At 37.7% G+C, this 17,369-nt stretch overlaps 2 protein-coding genes across 2 annotated transcripts in view; both read right to left on the reverse strand.

The window, feature by feature from the left end:
- Positions 1-6,474: 6,474 nt before the first annotated feature.
- Positions 6,475-17,369, reverse strand: part of LOC129431515 (intercellular adhesion molecule 2-like) — a 32,232-nt gene continuing 21,337 nt past the window's right edge. Inside the window, exon 6 of the mRNA XM_055189451.2 lies at positions 6,475-7,899. The gene's annotated coding sequence lies outside the window, so the exon portion shown is untranslated. The remainder of the gene's footprint in view (positions 7,900-17,369) is intronic.
- On the reverse strand, positions 7,834-10,059 carry LOC129431488 (hemicentin-1-like). The gene is made up of 5 exons (XM_055189418.2): positions 9,872-10,059; positions 9,160-9,420; positions 8,743-9,069; positions 8,077-8,313; positions 7,834-7,971 (listed from the first exon to the last, which is right to left on the reverse strand). Exons 1-5 carry the CDS (start codon positions 9,933-9,935, stop codon positions 7,901-7,903), a joined length of 960 nt encoding a protein of 319 aa, XP_055045393.2. The 5' UTR covers positions 9,936-10,059; the 3' UTR covers positions 7,834-7,900.

Below are 17,369 nucleotides of genomic sequence, written 5' to 3' on the forward strand. Positions count from 1 at the left end.
GCTACTACTTTTGGCTTTTTAATGAGTGTTTTGTTTTTGAATGACTAATATCCTACAAGATCTCAACACAAAAACAACACCAACATGAAAATTTACTCTGACCCATAAAAATAAAAAATTGTCTCCTAACCTCAATGTTTTGTGTCTGCTCGGCAAAATTTCAAGTGCAAATGAGTAAGCTATTAAAGACTAACAAATTGATAGCAAAATTGTACCACAGCGCCATGTAGTGTGTCTGTAATAAGCAGTGTGACAACCAACCCGTGAGACAACCAGCCCCGGTCTCCCCTAAACATTGTGTAATGCTACATGTTGTTAGTGTTTTTTTAGGTCATTGTTTTGTGGGTGACAAAGTGTGTTTGTTGACTGTCAACCTTTGCTAGTGTTCTGGAAGAATGAGTTGATTTGAGACCTGAATAAAGTGTTTTGGTAGCTGTAGTGACCTAAGTATTGAGAAATGTGTCCTAGTGTCTGTAAAAAAACTGTAAATGCTATAAAAACAATTGGCCAAATGGAGAAGACAGAGTAGATTAGCATTACTATTGTACAGTATCTGTATCAGTGGATGGTGTGTATACAAATTCTTGCATTTTGGAATTACTCAGTGCCAAAAAATAAAAATAAACTACATCAAATATTAAAGAAATCTGCATCATGTGTGATTCATTCCATTAACATATATAGCAGTGAATTATAACAGAGAAAACCTTGTATAATGCTACATGTCGTTAGTGTTTTTTAGGTCGTTCTTTTGTGGGTGACAAAGTGTGTTTGTCGGCTGTCAACATTTGCTAGTGTTCTGAAAGAATGAGTTGAGTTGAGACCTGATTAAAGTGTTTTGGTAGTTGTAGTGCATTTTGAATGTGAAATGAACTGCTTTGCCAAGCTAAAAGTTTTGTCACCGTGTGACTTTTTGCATAGGCGGAACGAAAATTTGGAAGAGTAGTTCCGCCTGAAGATGGTTTCCGCCTGGACGACTTACTCGAAACACCGGAACTTCCTGTAGTTTTCCAAGGACGAATTCAGCCTGATTGGGACACAGGTGCGGAAAATCAACACAGCGGTTAGCGATTGGCTGAAGAGAAGGAAGGAAGGCGGATAAAAGGAACTTTGGAAACACAGTTTGGCGGTCAAGTTTGTGTTGTGTTTGGTTGGCGGTGTCGTGTCGTGTCGTGTCTAGTGGTGGGCAGAGCGAGGCTTCGTGAAACACTGAAACAGTTGAATCAATTGTGCCGTATGCTTCGAGGCTTCGAAACATCAATCCGAAACCGCCTCCACATTGACACCTAGCGGTCGTTTGCATGTCTTTACATGAAGCAGCCTTGACAAGATTTTAGACGAGCGCTGACAAATTGTATGCCACATGTTGTTTGATTGACACACAAGTGATAGGATGGGAGAGTGGATAGTGCTCTCGACTCTCATGCATAGATCTTAGGATTGAACCCGGGAAATGCATGCGCTACGTCATCATAATAAAATGCTTTTTGTTGTTGTTTTAACATCTGTTTGACAACTACATGAGCTTTTAGGCTCACAATTGTCGATAACTATAGGCTATTCGGGTCTGTTTAATAAAAAAAATGGAATAGAGATATACCAAATAAATAATAAGAGATTCATAAAATATATCAAGCCATATGCCACATACATATAAATATCTTTATTCAAATATATAAATTGTTCTGTGTGGATAAACTCAACCAGCTTCTTTTTTACATATAATTTCTCCAGCCTTTGAAAACATTCTCACACAAGGGACACTTTTGCTGGCATGCATTTTTTTGTAAGTGTTACATACATATGAGGAAAAATGACTTCTTTTCAGTAAATTATAGTATTTGATCTTGCCAAAAACGCATCTATGAGGTATTGTCAGATTCGTTTCCTACCCTGTCAGTTTAAGATTCGACGCAGATTCGACAGGTACGCCACCTTTCGAAATACTTGTGAAATGCACCGCTTGGTGTTTCGAATCACGTCATCACGTGACATGGGTGTTTCGAATCACATTTCGGAGCAGTGTTTCGAAACATTTACGCTTCGGGATCTCGACACAGTGTCGAATCGTCAGTTTCGCGGGAGCCATCCCTAGTCGTGTCGTGTCGTGTCGTGCTGTTGTTGCCACGGAGGAATCCGAATTGGATGAACTGGGTGAAGAAGCATCGCTAAAGCGAGTCACTAGGTCGGCTAAGTTGAAGACAGCTGTGGTTTTCAATGCGGATAGCCGGGAAGCCTCAGCAAGTGTGAGTAAACGAATTCTACCATTGGGAGTAACTAAGCAAAGAGTATTACCTGACCTTGTGTTGTGAGTTCTTACGTAGCGTTGCAGCCCCACTGGAGAAAGGAGCGTGGGCGAGCCGGGGAGCCACTCTGGAAGCAGAGAATTTATGTGAGTAGCATCGAAGTACTTGGTGTGTATTGTGAATGTAAAAGTATCACCTGACCTTGTGTTGTGAGTAGTCACGTAGTGTTGCGGCCCCACTGGAGGAGCGTGGGCGAGCCGGGAAGCCACTCTGGAAGTAGAGAATATACGTGAGTAGCATCAACGTCTGTGGCTGTATTGTGAATGTAAAAGTATCACCTGATCCTGTGCTGTGAGTTGCCACGTAGCGTTGCGGCCCCACTGGAGAGAGAAGCGTGGGCGAGCCGGGGAGCCACACTGGAAGGAGAGAACATATGTGAGTAGCATTGAAGTTTGTATCGTGGAATGTAAACACAAAAGTATTACTTGACCGTGTGTTGAGAGTTCTCCCGTAGCACTGCGGCCCCACCGGAGAGAAAGGAGCGTGGGTGAGCCGGGGAGCACCAGAATCACCACAGGGGGTCCTGTGTTCATCTCCGATTCACTTCATCCCCTCCACCAAGAAAAACCACCCAACCACACGGCGGGCCCGGGTCGAGTTCTGGCTTAGTCCGTAATTCACGAAGTGTGTGTGTAGTGCCATGGGTGAGTCTTTGTCTTCATTTGTGTGTGTACACCTAACAGCTTGCAGTGTCGTGCTGTGCTCATGTCGACAGAAGCCACTTCAAGGCCAGAGGAGTCATGAGGAGATCCTAGCTGTTGAGGTCGGTGGAGTGTGGGTTGAAGAAACTTGTAAAATTTGGATTTCCTTGAGCTTGAAGTGACAAATCTTTCCTTGACGAGTGGATGGGCAGTGGTGAAGTATCTGGGAGGTTGAAGTGAGTAGACCAATTTATGATCAATGCTTGCGACGAGGAGTTGTTGGGCTGACGACTGTGAAAAATAATTATCTTTGTGTGGAGCCTCTTCAAAGGTTCGCCCCTGTTCCGTGTCCCCGATACTGTGAGTGGAGGAAGAACGAGGGAAGCGTTCGGCTCTACACCGTTGTCCTCGACGTCTCCTCTCCTGCCCATTTGGAGGTCGTAAGTCGAAACACATTGTGCCAACCTCCACGTTGTTAAGTGCACTGCCCTCGAGTAAAGAGGAAATAAGGGAGAAGAAAGCCCCAGTCCTGTGTAACACTTACCTTTGGTTACAGCACGAACCTAGAAAGGAAGAAAGCCCCAGTCTTGTGTAACACTTACCTTTGCCTACAGCACGAACCTAGAAAAGGAAGAGAGCCCCAGTTTTGTGTAACACTTACCTTTGCTTAAAGCACGAACCTAGAAAAGGAAGAGAGCCTCAGTCTGGTGTAACACTTACCTTTGCTGGTAGCACGAACCTGGAAAAAGGGAGAAACATCCCAGCCTTGTAGTACGCGTCTCTGCTCGCAACACGAATCTGTAGGAAAAAGGAGAAGGCTGGTATCAGTATTGGTGTACAGTGCAGTAATCACTCTCTATGATTTTGCCTCCAGGAGAAGGGGAGCACGCCACGGGTTCAAGAGAACCAACCCCAAGGACTCTGTCCCCCTGTCCCCGTGGAAGCCCGCCTGGAGGCGCAAAGGAACCATTGTTTTAAATTGCCCCTTTTCCCTTCCCCATTGATTTTAAGTAATTTAATAAAGATTTATTTTAATTATAACTTATTCCTTGTGTGTCTGGTCATTGGGGTGGCTTTGGGACCTCCTCCAGGTGGAAACTAGGAAGGGGCGTGGTCCGCCCCAACTCTGTGGTCTGCCCCAACCTGTGACAGTTTGTTAGGAGAACTGTGTGAAGAGTTTTGCAAAAGTGACCTCAGTATTGAGAATTGTTTCCCAGCGTCTGTAAAAAACTGTAAGCACCACTAATTATTTATATTTCAGACACCATAGCTATCAACTGTCAGAAAGACAAACACAGGCAAAATCCACACACTGTTGGAAACTTTTAGTGGACTTGTGATTTTGCGATTGTCACACCACAAGATGTGAAACTTTCCTAGTTATCATTGATACAGGTATGAACACCAAAAGTTACACCCTTAACACTTTCGTAATATATGAAACTTTTCTAGTTGTTATCATAAAGTGAGTCTGCAGAACATTTATTTACCTCAGGGACTCTCCCAAATTAGAGGAAGAAACTCAAGCAGTCAAAGTTCATTTTTTCCACAACCATCTGAAGCATTAAAGTCAATCAAAGGTCATTTTCAGAGTCATGTTCTTAAGGAAGGAAGTGAAAGCTTATCATTCGTTCAAGACTGCAAAAACGTTTGAACTTCTAAAAATAAGTGATAGCAGTTTCTAACCCCTCAACACTTTATGCATCACTTTTTCAAACACCATGCGTATTAGACCAATGCTTTACTGTAAAAAATAAATCACAGCTTTTATTTACTTTAACAGTCACTTTGAAAATCAAAAAGATGAATTAAAATTCTGAGAACATGCTTTTGTATCTTCTTTCAATGACAATCCTAAATCCAACAAGAAGTGTTTTTACAGTTGAGTCCCGGTCAGAAGTGAACAATGGCTAAGCAGGACTGAATTACATTGTGTAGACTTCCTGTTAACAGAGAATGGAGTGTATCCAGCTATAGAAAACTTTCAGTTTGGTTTTTTATTTCCAAATATATTTGAAAACACAAAAAGCTCTTTGCTCTGTCTGTAAATTTCAGTGTAGAGTTTGAGTAACAGAAAGTTAAATGAATCATATTTGTACACAAGCAACACACACATTTCTAATACAAATAAACACATAGATTTCACTTTATTTGTGTAAGCTACAATTCTCATAAAATTACCCTGAAAGTTGCAGAGGTTCAAAGTTATAAATTACCCAATGGCTGGAAGTTAACTAACAGACAGAGGGTTTGTTGTAATACTTGTTAGTAATTTCTATTTAAGCACAAATAATTCAATATTATTCTGTCTATAAACTAGAGGTGATTATTGTTTGTACATCTGTCTGAAATCAAGTCTGCTTGACTATCTCATCTGTTTATTGTAATACTTGTATATGTAAATGTTGGTATCTAAAAGAGGTAAATTATGGTTTTGAAGGCAAATTAATTTTAGCTTAAAACCAGGGTGGAGTTTCCTAAAATCTTAGCACACTAACATAGCAAAATGTGTATCAAAAATATTTTGTGTCCACAAATTGATCTCATAACTTGCGCAAAAGGTCATGGCCCATGGGTTTGACTTCCAGTCAACAAAAATGCTGATAAAACCATATACCTTCAAATGTACTGTAAACCTCTTTGAATAACAACATAAGCCAAATACATAAATGTAGGTTTAAAATAACTTTGATGTGTAATATGCTCACAAAATCTATATTAATATCACAAAAACCCATTTGTGATCAGTTGACACACTATTTAAATGAAAACAATCTGCTGTCTTATAATCAGTCGGGGTTTCGTAAAACCACAGTACTACAATGGCTTTATTGAAAGTTTTAAATGATATCGTGGGATCGATTGACAAAGGTGATTTTTGTGCTTCTCTTTTTATCGATCTATCTAAAGCTTTCGACACAGTGGTTCATGAAATATTACTGCGCAGTCTAAAAAGTATCGGTCTGTCAGATTGCGTTATTCCATGGTTCAAAAATTATTTAAGTGGTGTCCCCCAAGGGTCTGTATTAGGTCCCCTTTTATTTACTATATATATATATATATATATATATATATATATATATATATATATATATATATATATATGTCAATCAAGACTGTTTATATATATATATATATATATATATATATATATATATATATATATAAACAGTCTTGATTGACACACAAGATGTCAATCTTCACTTTTATGCAGATGATTCTATTGTGTACTGCAGTGCCCTTCTGGTGAATTAGCCTTGTTTAAACTTCAGTCAGTTTTTTGAAATCATTCAGTCACGGCATTTCAGTTTAAAACACTGAGAAGACGGCTTCTGCATACGCAGCCTCATTCGATTTGGAATTATCTTCAGTCAAAATTGAAGTTACAAAATCTGGTGTCTCTTGCTCAGTTTAAGAAAATTATTTGGCACATGGAGTCTGACTCAGCAAAATGCAATTGCTTTAATTGATTACAGTGTATATTTTAATGTGTTTTCTTGTTCGTTTTATCTGCGATGAAACTACTTGTATTGCTGCCCATTTTGGCCAGGTCACAACTGGAAAAAAGATTTTAAATCTCAGAGAGTCCATCTGGTTAAATAAAGGTTAAATAAAATAAAAAAATAAAATATAATATATGATATATATAATGATATAATACATAATAATTAAATTATATAGAAACAGGAAAATAACTAGGGATGTACTGATACAAAAATTCTGTACTGACACTCAATAAGCCGATATTCAATTACTTAGAGCAATGCGTAATACCATAGATACTGATTGTAAAGGATCCAAATTTCAGAAGAAGAACAAAACTGACTAAAAGTTTCCCAGGTTTTGGCACCAAAACTTTAAGAAAGCCTGTAAGAACACTGAAATGACTGTAGAATCGTTAACAGAAAGTGTCAGGATCCTGCCCGAATCTTGTTTTGTATTATATCTAGTCATGTTGGTAGGGTTCTGACAGTACATTTTTTTTTGTGTGGTTAATGCATGGTCTCAGTGTTGGTTATAAGATCACATATTTCCCATGTCTCGTCACTTTTTATTTTCACCTGTTCCCCTCATTAGTTTTCCCTATTTATAGTCCTTAGCGGTTTCTCAATACCAAGTACGCCAAACTCGGACTTGTGTCCTTCGTAGTTCGAACTTGCAAGTTCAGACTCGGAAGAACTAACTCCTGACGCGAAATGCATTCTGGGAAACCTCGCTGTCATAAGTCCACACAAGTCTCCTCTGATGCATCCTCGATAAAATGGGTGGATCAAGAACACGGGGATTTTATGTGAACTTGGGCTTGATGCGAACTTTGAATTGGAACAGTACTTGGGCTGCGACTGATGATAGAAAAATATGTGGGAGAGCATATTGTATGGCAATAGGTAACATTAAATCAAAACTAAACAAAATATTTACCAAATGAAAAGGTTTAATAACAGTAAAGTTACAATTGAAATGCTACAAACCCAACATGATACATTCAAACTGACCAATCAGAAGACCACCTTTAACCCCCACTGTACTGGACAAATAATTCTGCCAATAGTCTTTGATCACTATCATTGAGCACAGAAATGCAGATGGTACAGAAGGTTGTGACAGAGTAATTAATTAAACATTCATGTTTTCATAGTTTTTTCAACACTGATGGTTTCAATTTTTACTGTTTCATACAAATTGCAATTTTGCTGTCATTTTTACCCAATTCAAAATAATGCGGCCAATGTAAATTCTTTTATCTGCCAATACCAATTATGGGCTGGTATATGGGTCCATCCCTAAAAATTACACAATACATTGGTTTAGGTCATGAATAATATCCACAATGTTTCACGTTCGTGAGATTTTGATGCAAAACAGTGACTGTCAGATCTTAAAGAAAGTGAACAAGTTGCTTTAAAAAAAGAAGTGGAATTAATCTTCTGAGAGTATCCTTTTGTATCTTCCTCACATGACAATCCTTAAAGCAACCAGCAGCTGAAGAAAAGTGAGATTAACCATGAATGTGATGCGACTGCCTGTGGAAGAAAAACAGAATTAGTTACAAATAGAAACAAAGTGTAACTACTTTACATTTTTACAGTGCTCCAAAACGTATAATCTCATTTGATTTAAAAACGCACCTCCAGAATTAATGAAGAATCTTTTTTGAGACTTTCCCAGAGTGTTTGTAGCAGTGCATGTGTAGTTTCCTGGAGTCAGTGTAGAGGATGAGAGCACTGCTGAATTGTTCGTCTCCTTCAAATGTTTTGAGGACCAGGAGTAAGTAGCAGGTGGATTTGCTGCTACTGTACAGTTCAGAGTGATCTCCCCATCTGTTTTCGTGATGATCTCATTTACTTGAGTATGTTTTGGTGAATCTGGGGATGACAGAAATAAACTTCTTAGTACAACAAATCATAATACTCAGTTAAGTCACATTCAGCCATCTTTATGAATTCACCTGGGCTCTTAATTTAAAGTTTATAATTTTTTATTTTATTTAGTTGTATTATTTAGCAGGTCAGATTGTACCGGACATAGGATTATCTCATACATGTACTAGATTTTCTTGAGGGTGACAAACTATCCTACAGACCTCCATGAAAACAAACAGCTGTTACTGTAACTGTTACTCATTCGTCATTCAGTGTCAATGTATTACTCTACATATACTTTTATGTATAAATATATTAAATTATGTAATATGAATAGAATGGTATGATACACATGCACGCATATTTAATAGGCAAAAACTAGTGTTAGGAAAAATTTTGGGAAAAAATCATAAAAGCTTAGCAATGACTTACACTGTACTGTAATCTGAAAAGGGTTTGATGTCACTTTAGGAGGAGGTTGAGGTCCATCTGCTCCCAGTTTCAGCTCTGCTTCACATCTGTACTGAACTCTATCATCATCTCTGACTGCAGTGATGTTAAGTGTAGATCTCACATTCCCTGGAGTCTTGATAAAGTCATTGAAGGTCTCAGTTTTCACCTCTGTCTCTCCTTTAAACCATTTCACAGTGACATTCTTAGGAGCCACATTCATGATGTCACACTGGAGCTTATATGGTGATCTCTCAGTCATTGGTCCTGTGTGATCCACTGTGCTGATGGTGACATTATCTGGAGTCTCTGTCAAAGAAGATTAAAAAAACTGATATTACATCAATAAATGTAGCTATTATATTCTGTATTTCAGTTAAAACTCACATGAAAACTCACTGTAAATAGTTATTGGGAGATAAGTTTTGCATTGAGTCCTATTGTAGTTTATGTAGCACTGTGGCCGTATGTCCCATTGTCTCAGGTTAGACACTCTCCAGGTGATCAGTTTGTCTGTGGTCATGGGTACTCCTCCTACATTGGCTTCCCAGCCCATCCCATCATGTGTGACATCAGTGCTACAATTCACTGAAACTGAGCTGCCGTACTCCACAACAACACTCGGTGGGTTAAACTTTATAGGACATTCTGCTTGTGTACCTGTTAAATATGAAGATTAGAGTTAAATTATAAAGTTAAATTATAGCATATAATAACAGCACTCAAATATCAGATTACAAGCAGACTGAAAAATAAAGTGTTGTTATAACTTCAAACTGACCACTGGCCACGCGTTAAGGGTTTGTCATTTTATAACATACATTTGACTGAGAAATGCTTTTTTTATTTATCTTTTAGGAGAATCCCATTGAGATTAAGAACCTCTTTTGCAAGGGTGACCTGGATGGTATATAAAACCATTTAGTTCACATTTATGTAATGCAACATAAAAACACTACTGAGACATTAATTATTGAATGACATTAAAATGAATCTGAAGTAAGTTCACATATACATTACTGAAGAATGAAAGTAAAGATTAATTGTAAAAGTTTACTGATACCAGCTGTTTATTGATATAACAAGAATAAAAAATAAATTTAAGACAAACCTGTGAGAGTCACTAACTGAGAGACCGCAGAGACATAAAAAAGTCCAAACAAACTCTGAAGCATGTTCTATGTGTTTTAAAAATATAAGAGGATATGAAAATAAAAAGATCCTTCAACTTTATATCTTTATCTTTCCTATAGGCCTTTCTCTATATTTAATTCCACTGAGATCTGTGACTGAAAAGCTTCACTTCAAGCAGATATAAAGATAAAACAAACCCCACCCAGAAGGGTTTTCCTTTCACTGATATTTCTGGATGGGTGCCAAAGCCATTACATGTTTATTTAACACCAGAAAATAGAGACAGAAATAAAAAATAATAAATTTAGAAATGACTAGAAGCAATCATATTTTATTAGAGAATACAAAAATACACGATCATAAATTAACACAATTTGGGAAATAGTGTTTAATATTGAAGGGGTCTGTTTTTTCACTTTCAAGTTTTTATTGTGAACAGAGCCATCATGTGGTAACCGCACAGGAAACAACTGAAAAAGTTCTGCGTAGCCGCATTGTGGCACAGCACGCTGGTGACATCCGCTGGACATAATGCAATAAAAACCGGTAAACATACAATAACAAATGTAATTTATTTAATAAAAGTAGCCCATCATCAATATATTACTCACCAGATATACATAGGGATATAGATAAATTAACTCATGACATAATTTGTGCATTCAAAAAACATTACTAGAATAGGCTACACATTACCATCCACAATTATGTGTACTTAGCACCCTTGTAAGAGTATATACATATAAAAGACCATGGGTTTGACCAAAGGGATAATAAAAATTAAACTTTTTATTAAAATCCATGCTTTGGTTATAAAGACCTATCCTGTATGTGGCATGAGATGTTGGGATAGATATGGGCTCCAGCCTCCCATGACCCTGAAATAGATTAGCACTTTCCGATTTCAGATAATAAATGGATTTTACAAAGAACAAAGAAAGATAATCAAGTTGTTTAAATGACACCAGGCTGAGTAAATAATGAAAAAAATGTTCTTGGCTGAACTAACCCCTCTTCTTCTTCTTCTTCGTCTACTCTACCTCTTCTTTTTACATCTTCATCACCCCATTTTAAAGCCTGCATTCTACTGATTTATAAAATAATCCATAACAGTTTTTATCCATTGTAAGAGCACAAGTCACTGATAAGTCATCACAAAAGATTAATGAATGCAACCAGCTGCTGAAGAAAAAAAAAATAGTTCAGAAAGTTCTTTAACAACTTTTGACGTAAAGGTTATTTGGGGAACCAAAAGTTGTTCCTCTAAGGTATCGCTGTGTAAATCACTATTTAGTTTTTTCCATTCTGAAGAAATATGTTCTTGTTTAATCTTTTGGCCTCACATTACAAATCAATGTAAGTTCAGGTTCAACTGTCAATGTTATTTTAAATAAGGAATCTTAACTTAAATGATAAATTGATTTAAATCTCAAGATCGTGTCAATATCACCTTGATATCTGGAAGCAGTCATCTTGGGTGATGATGGCAAGAAAAGTTGTTGCTCTGTGTCTCTTTCTTCTCAGCATGTTTGGGATGTTGCAGTATTTAATGTCTGCTCCATGACTGCAGTTCATCTGTGGGTTTGTAAGTTATATTTGTTACTGCCAAAGCAATTTTTCCCTTCTCATGGTCAGCGTACTTGAGTTTTCCTCTCAGTAGTAGAGACTGAGTGAGTTATAACAGCAGGGATGAGGGAAGAAAATTTTTGTTAAGAAGTTTATTTAACTCAAGTTAAATCTTGCTCATCATCATCGGGGTCTCACCATCTGTTTCCAGTGCTTTGGCCTGTATGACTTCCTTTTTTAAACCAACTGTGGTGTTTACATGAGAAGTCGTCTTCTGGTTAGCTAACCTCTATATCTTCCTCTTTTTAAAGAAATAAGAGCAATAGCAGCCTTCCCACTTTCCATATGTCTCTTGTTCCATTTTATCTGGTAGCTTTGACGTCACGTCGTGACCAACGAATTGGGAACCGCTTCACGGAGAGCAACTACTTCGAGAAACTATTAAAACGCCAATGAACTTGGCATGCAGGTATTTGCATCTGCCACGCCGACCCACCATGCGAGTACACTGCATGTCGAAGTTGGTTGAATTTCTGCACCACAGCGGAGGCTCACAGTTTTTCCACCCACCTCTTTAATTTCTCAGTTTTATTTTGAGTGTGAGTGTGTGCGTTGCCACTCCCCTGTGTGTGTCACCAGCTGATACAAAGAGTGATTTCCCTAAAAGAGCAGCATGTTTGAACTTTGTGTCTTTTTCAAGATGCAGTATCTCCATAGCGCCCCGGGATGGCCACGAGCGTTGTCTCTCTTGTCTGGGTCTCTAGCACGCTGAGGCTGCATTTGCTGAGGGTTCGTGTTCCATATGTGAGAACATGTCCCTGGTGGATTTACGGAGACAGGTGTCGTTTCTCTGGAAGCAGCACCTGCCTTCCCTAGTACACCGGCTGACTAACCTTTGCTCCGTGGTCAGACCCATCGTTTCTCTGGGCCGGTGTGCCTCTGAAACAGGTCTCCGGGCATGCCATTGTATGCACAGATGCCTCCACCATGGGTTGGGGAGCCACGTACGACGGGCACGCAGCTTCGGGGGTCTGGACGACACCCCAGCTGCATTGGCACATAAACTGCCTAGAACTACACGCTGTACATCTTGCTCTCGTGCGTTTCAGCAACCAGCTGCAAAGATGTGTTCGTTTGTACCGACAATACTGTGACTGTTGCGTATATCAATCGTCAAGGCAGGTTGCGCTCTCTTCACCTGTCATGTCTCAGCCGTCACCTTCTCTTATTGAATCCCTTCGTGCGGTTCACATCTCGGGGTATATATTGGTCACATACTATCAGCAGACGTTAAAGATTGTGATCTCGATTCGACCCCCCAAATGATTTTAATCCAGCCTTACGACGATTCAGGTAATTATATTTTCAAAGAGGAAAGATGCAGTCTCGTCAGTTCTCTCGACAACACGCAATCACAGCGGCGACGATGAAGTCTTGACATCACATTTATTATTGCGCAAGCCAAATGTGCTCATGTTCGCTCCACTGGTACAGCGGATGCTTTTGCCGAGAAGTTAGACAGAAAAAACAGAAATTAAAAAGAATGAGTGAGGCAGAACAATGCGCAGGCAAGAACCTTGATGTTGTTTTAGTACCAAAAAGATGGTCTTATTCCAGATCTTATCCCTTCCGAGAGGGTTTTAGCACAGGGGGAAACATTGGCTGCGTCCAAATAACCACACTTGCTGTCTTTGCACTTGACCACTTAACTACTTACACTAGTTTTCCTGTATTTGGCCCAAGTGTTCTAGTGGGCGTGAAGATTAAGCGTGCATGTAGATTTATTCACCCGATGGACATTCACGCCGCCAGCGAGAGTGTCAAAAAACGCTCTGACGCTTGAATGCATTCTCTGGAATTCTCTCAAGCAAAAGTTTCCGGCTTCCGATTGGTTGCCGCCAAAGTTTTCCGCTAAACCGCGTCATAGCTCATTATCATAAAGTAATGTCAATATGGCAGCAATTTGCACCAAATCGTATTTGTTTTTTTTATTTAGGCTACTTAGAATGTATATATTTTTATTTTTTCTTTAAATGAAAAGAGTCCATTATCACTCTACAGTTACAGTTTTTCTGAAATACTAAAACACCTTTTTAGAAACCATCACTCATTTTCTCAAAACCTTAAACACAAATCCCAATTTCAAACAAAATTTACAGAACCCTTGACTCTTCCAGCAAAATCAAACAATTCCTTCAAAACCATTTCACTTGTACTCAAAATCAAAATTAGCTTTCAAAAACTCAACAGTCCAACTGCAAATTTTGGCAATTGCATCGTCTCTGGTGTCCTTTTCTTCCTCATACTCTTCATCTGCCTCTCAGACTGTTTCCAATCCACACAATTGGTAAAAAATACCATTAGATAAAAGTGTGTAGAATTTTGAGTTGTTGTGTTTACGGTGTTGTAGTTGTGTTCAACTTTTGCCTGCCTGTGTTTAGCATTTATAAAACAAATGCATTGCAGTGTGAAATGTGTGTTTTAGTGAGAAGTTTGTGTTTAGAATTTTGCAAAAAGAGTGCATGATTTGACAGATGTGTTTAGTCCACTATGAATTCGGTTCAGAGATTGGGGTTTAGTGTTTCAGCAATTCAGAAAAACTGTAACATTAAAGCAACACTAAAGAGTTTTTTACCTTAAAATAACGTTTCCAAAAAAGTTTCAGTCGTTCATCCACTTGAAACAGGGTGAACAGCACTTTCGCATTCGCTTTGCAGCCCTCTATCGGCCAAAACCGAAAGAAGTTTCCAACCGTCGGGTCGCAGTCCTGTAGTTTGAATGAAAACTACAAAAACTTGCTTTACGGCAGACCTACTACCGCTTCCAACCAGTAGGGGGAGCAAAGAGCAAAAACTCTTAAGTGTTGCTTTAACTGATTATCTACAGTTATTTGACATTTTCAGAAGCATATTTCTTTGCACATGTAAAAACTAATGTTAAATTAATGTTCAGGGGTTCGTACATCTTTAAAATTAACAAAGTTCTTGAGAATCGTGATCTTTATTTTAAGCAAAAGAATTGTGATTCTAATTTTATACAGAATTGGGCAGCTCTATTATGCGGTTCATGGGCATGGTTCAGTACCTATGTGTGTCCCGCTCAGAAAGATGCTGGAAAGTGTCATTGAATGGCAGTGGGAATGGGATTGAATAGCATGAACATAGCATGAACAACCAAGATCATTCATTGTTCAGACTCCAGATGGAAGGACCTACAGGAGAAACCGAAAACACCTTTTGAAAATATGAGACACAAACATCTATGTTCAGCCAGATGCTACTCACTCCAAACCACCTAATGCTGCATCCACAGCACAAACTGAATCACAAAAGACTGATGTGTTGGAGGAACACTTCACTCGGTTTGGCAGGCTGATGAAAATGCCAGGAAGATACAGAAACTGACCTCACTTTGCAACACATACATGCATGCATGAACAATATCTCACATCATGCACACACAGGGACATGAAAGCTCAATGCAGTTTCAAATGCATTTAATGCAGTGTTGTTACATGTCTCCAAATGGTTTTTTTTTCAGGGAATGATTAGTTTAATCTAATACCTGACATTTGCCATAGCCCAGGCATTATAAGTTGCCCTTAATTGATGCTAGACTCTAGTTCAATTGTGATGTAAATGAGTCTGAGTTTGTTGTTATGCGTTAAATAAAACTCAAAGAAGGGGGATGTTATGTATTATATGGTGTATGTTGCCACCACTAGAGGGCACTTGACAACTTAAGTAGGTGCCGTACTTGAAAAATCAAGAAGAGTAAAGTTTCTGGTTGGTTGAAGCTACATGTTGTCCGTGTAGTTCATACATTACATACATTACTTGTTTAATATTGTTTCAATCTTATGCTGGCACTGTATTGTCTTCACAAGTAGATATAGATTTCCAATGCTCTCCATCACAAGGGTTTTTATTAACGTCACATGAATGTTGTGAACAGTACATTTCCACTGACTGTGTTTGCTTTAATAGCCTACATCAAGTTAGTCCGTACATCAACAAAGCTAAACTGAGCATAATGACAACTAAGATTATTCAATTAATCATTTTTCATTTTTCAACACGTTGTCTCCTGCCTGCTGTATATTATCTTCATCTCTGTATCTGCCTGATGGCTCAGTTAAAGTAGTAGTTGATATTTGGCTTTATAATTAGACCTAGAATATCTGCAAGCCATATCCATAGCAGAGGTGTATACTTAAATATTTTTACTTTCTACATAAAAGTACATTTTCAAGTATTTGTATTTTATCAGTGTTTTTCTTTGGAGAACATACATTCCAAAGCATATTATCATCATTTTAACTCCACTTCATTTCATAATTTCAAGTTTTTGGTCAATATTTAATTTTAAGTAGTTTAAACATCTAGTACATTTTTTTTCTTTTACTTAAGTAAAAAGTAATTTCGTACTTTTACTCAAGAAAGTGAAAGTACACAATTTTTATGTAATTAACTATTAAATCAATTTTAATATGAAATATAAAAGGAATACGTCGCATGATTCTGCTTTAGAATGTAGTGATCATTTTTTACTAAAGTAACATAATTTTTTCCCAAGACAAACACACTGGTAAAGCACAGATGCTTGTAAAATGCACCTCTGATCCATAGTGGGACCTGTCCATTTTGGTTGAATATTAATATGGTTTATAGGTTTAAGTTTGCATGAACTGTCTTAACGCTTTTATATATATGTTGGCCTATGATATGAAACTGTTCTAGTTGTCATCATAAAATAAGTCTGCACCCAAAACAATGAATTACCTCACAGACTCTCACAAATAACATTTTAAACAGTTGACATAAAAAGCCAAGCAGCCAAAGTTTATTAATTTTTTTTATTAATTATCAGACTTCAAACACCCAAAAATCACTTTGAAGATTAAAAAGATGAATAAAATTCTGGGAAAATGCTTTTGTATCTTCTTCCAATTACAACCCTAAATGCAACCAGCAGCTGGAAGAAAAGCAGTGATGCTCCAATAAAAACAAGAAGTGTTTTTACTGTTGAGTCCCGGTCAGTAGTGAACAATGGCTAAGCAGGACAGAATTACATTGTGTAGACTTCCTGTTAACAAAGAATGGGGTGTTTCCTGCTACATAAAACTTTCAGTTTCGTTTTCATTTCCAAATATATTTGAAAAACAAGAAGATTTTTGCTCTGTCTGTAAATTTCAGTTTAAAGTTTGAGTAATTTCTATTTAAGCACAAATCATTCAATCCTATTCTGTCTATAAACTAGAGGTGACTAAAATCTGTCTAAAATGAAAATATATACACACATCTATCCATCTCTACCCAATTCAAAATAATCTCACAGCATGAGTTCTGATGCGCTTTATCACCCTTTTGACTTCCAGGATAATCTGCCCTGATCATCGGCTGTTTTTAAACAATCGGCCAATGTAAAAAATGTTTTGATCAATTGTAGGCCGATATATTGGGGCATCCCTAACAATTACACAATACATTGGTTTAGGTCATGAATAATAACCACAATGTTTAACAATGCAAAGCAGTGACTGTCAAATCTTAAAGAAAGTGAAAAAGTTCCTTGAAAAAATAAGTGAAATTAATCTTGCCAACAATCTTGTAAGCAACGCTATCTCACAAGAATTCGTACATATTTTACAAGTTGGCCAATTCGTATTAATTCATACGACCACATCCGTAGATCTTTGTATGATTTGCCATGGCAAATTTACCTTGGCTATAGTATGAATTCATACGAATTAGCCAACAAAATGATCCTAAAGATCTCTATGAAAAAAAACTGTGATTATTTAAATGTCTTAAATATATTAAATTATCCGTGTAATATTCAAATATATATGATACACATACATGCATATTCAATAGCAAGAAACAAAAATCATAAAAAAAGAAGTGAAT

The sequence above is a fragment of the Misgurnus anguillicaudatus genome, chromosome 19 (assembly GCF_027580225.2).
Source record: "Misgurnus anguillicaudatus chromosome 19, ASM2758022v2, whole genome shotgun sequence".
Lineage (NCBI taxonomy): Eukaryota > Metazoa > Chordata > Actinopteri > Cypriniformes > Cobitidae > Misgurnus > Misgurnus anguillicaudatus.

What these genes read in the sequence shown, in the direction of transcription:
- LOC129431488 (XM_055189418.2), bottom strand. Translation starts at nt 9,935, where the DNA reads ATGCTTCAGAGTTTGTTTGGACTTTTTTATGTCTCTGCGGTCTCTCAG. An exon ending in TCAGTTAGTGACTCTCACAG is followed by an intron (nt 9,421 to 9,871) that starts GTTTGTCTTAAA and finishes CATATTTAACAG; the next exon opens with GTACACAAGCAGAATGTCCT. An exon ending in TTTTCAGATTACAGTACAGT is followed by an intron (nt 8,314 to 8,742) that starts GTAAGTCATTGC and finishes TGTCATCCCCAG; the next exon opens with ATTCACCAAAACATACTCAA.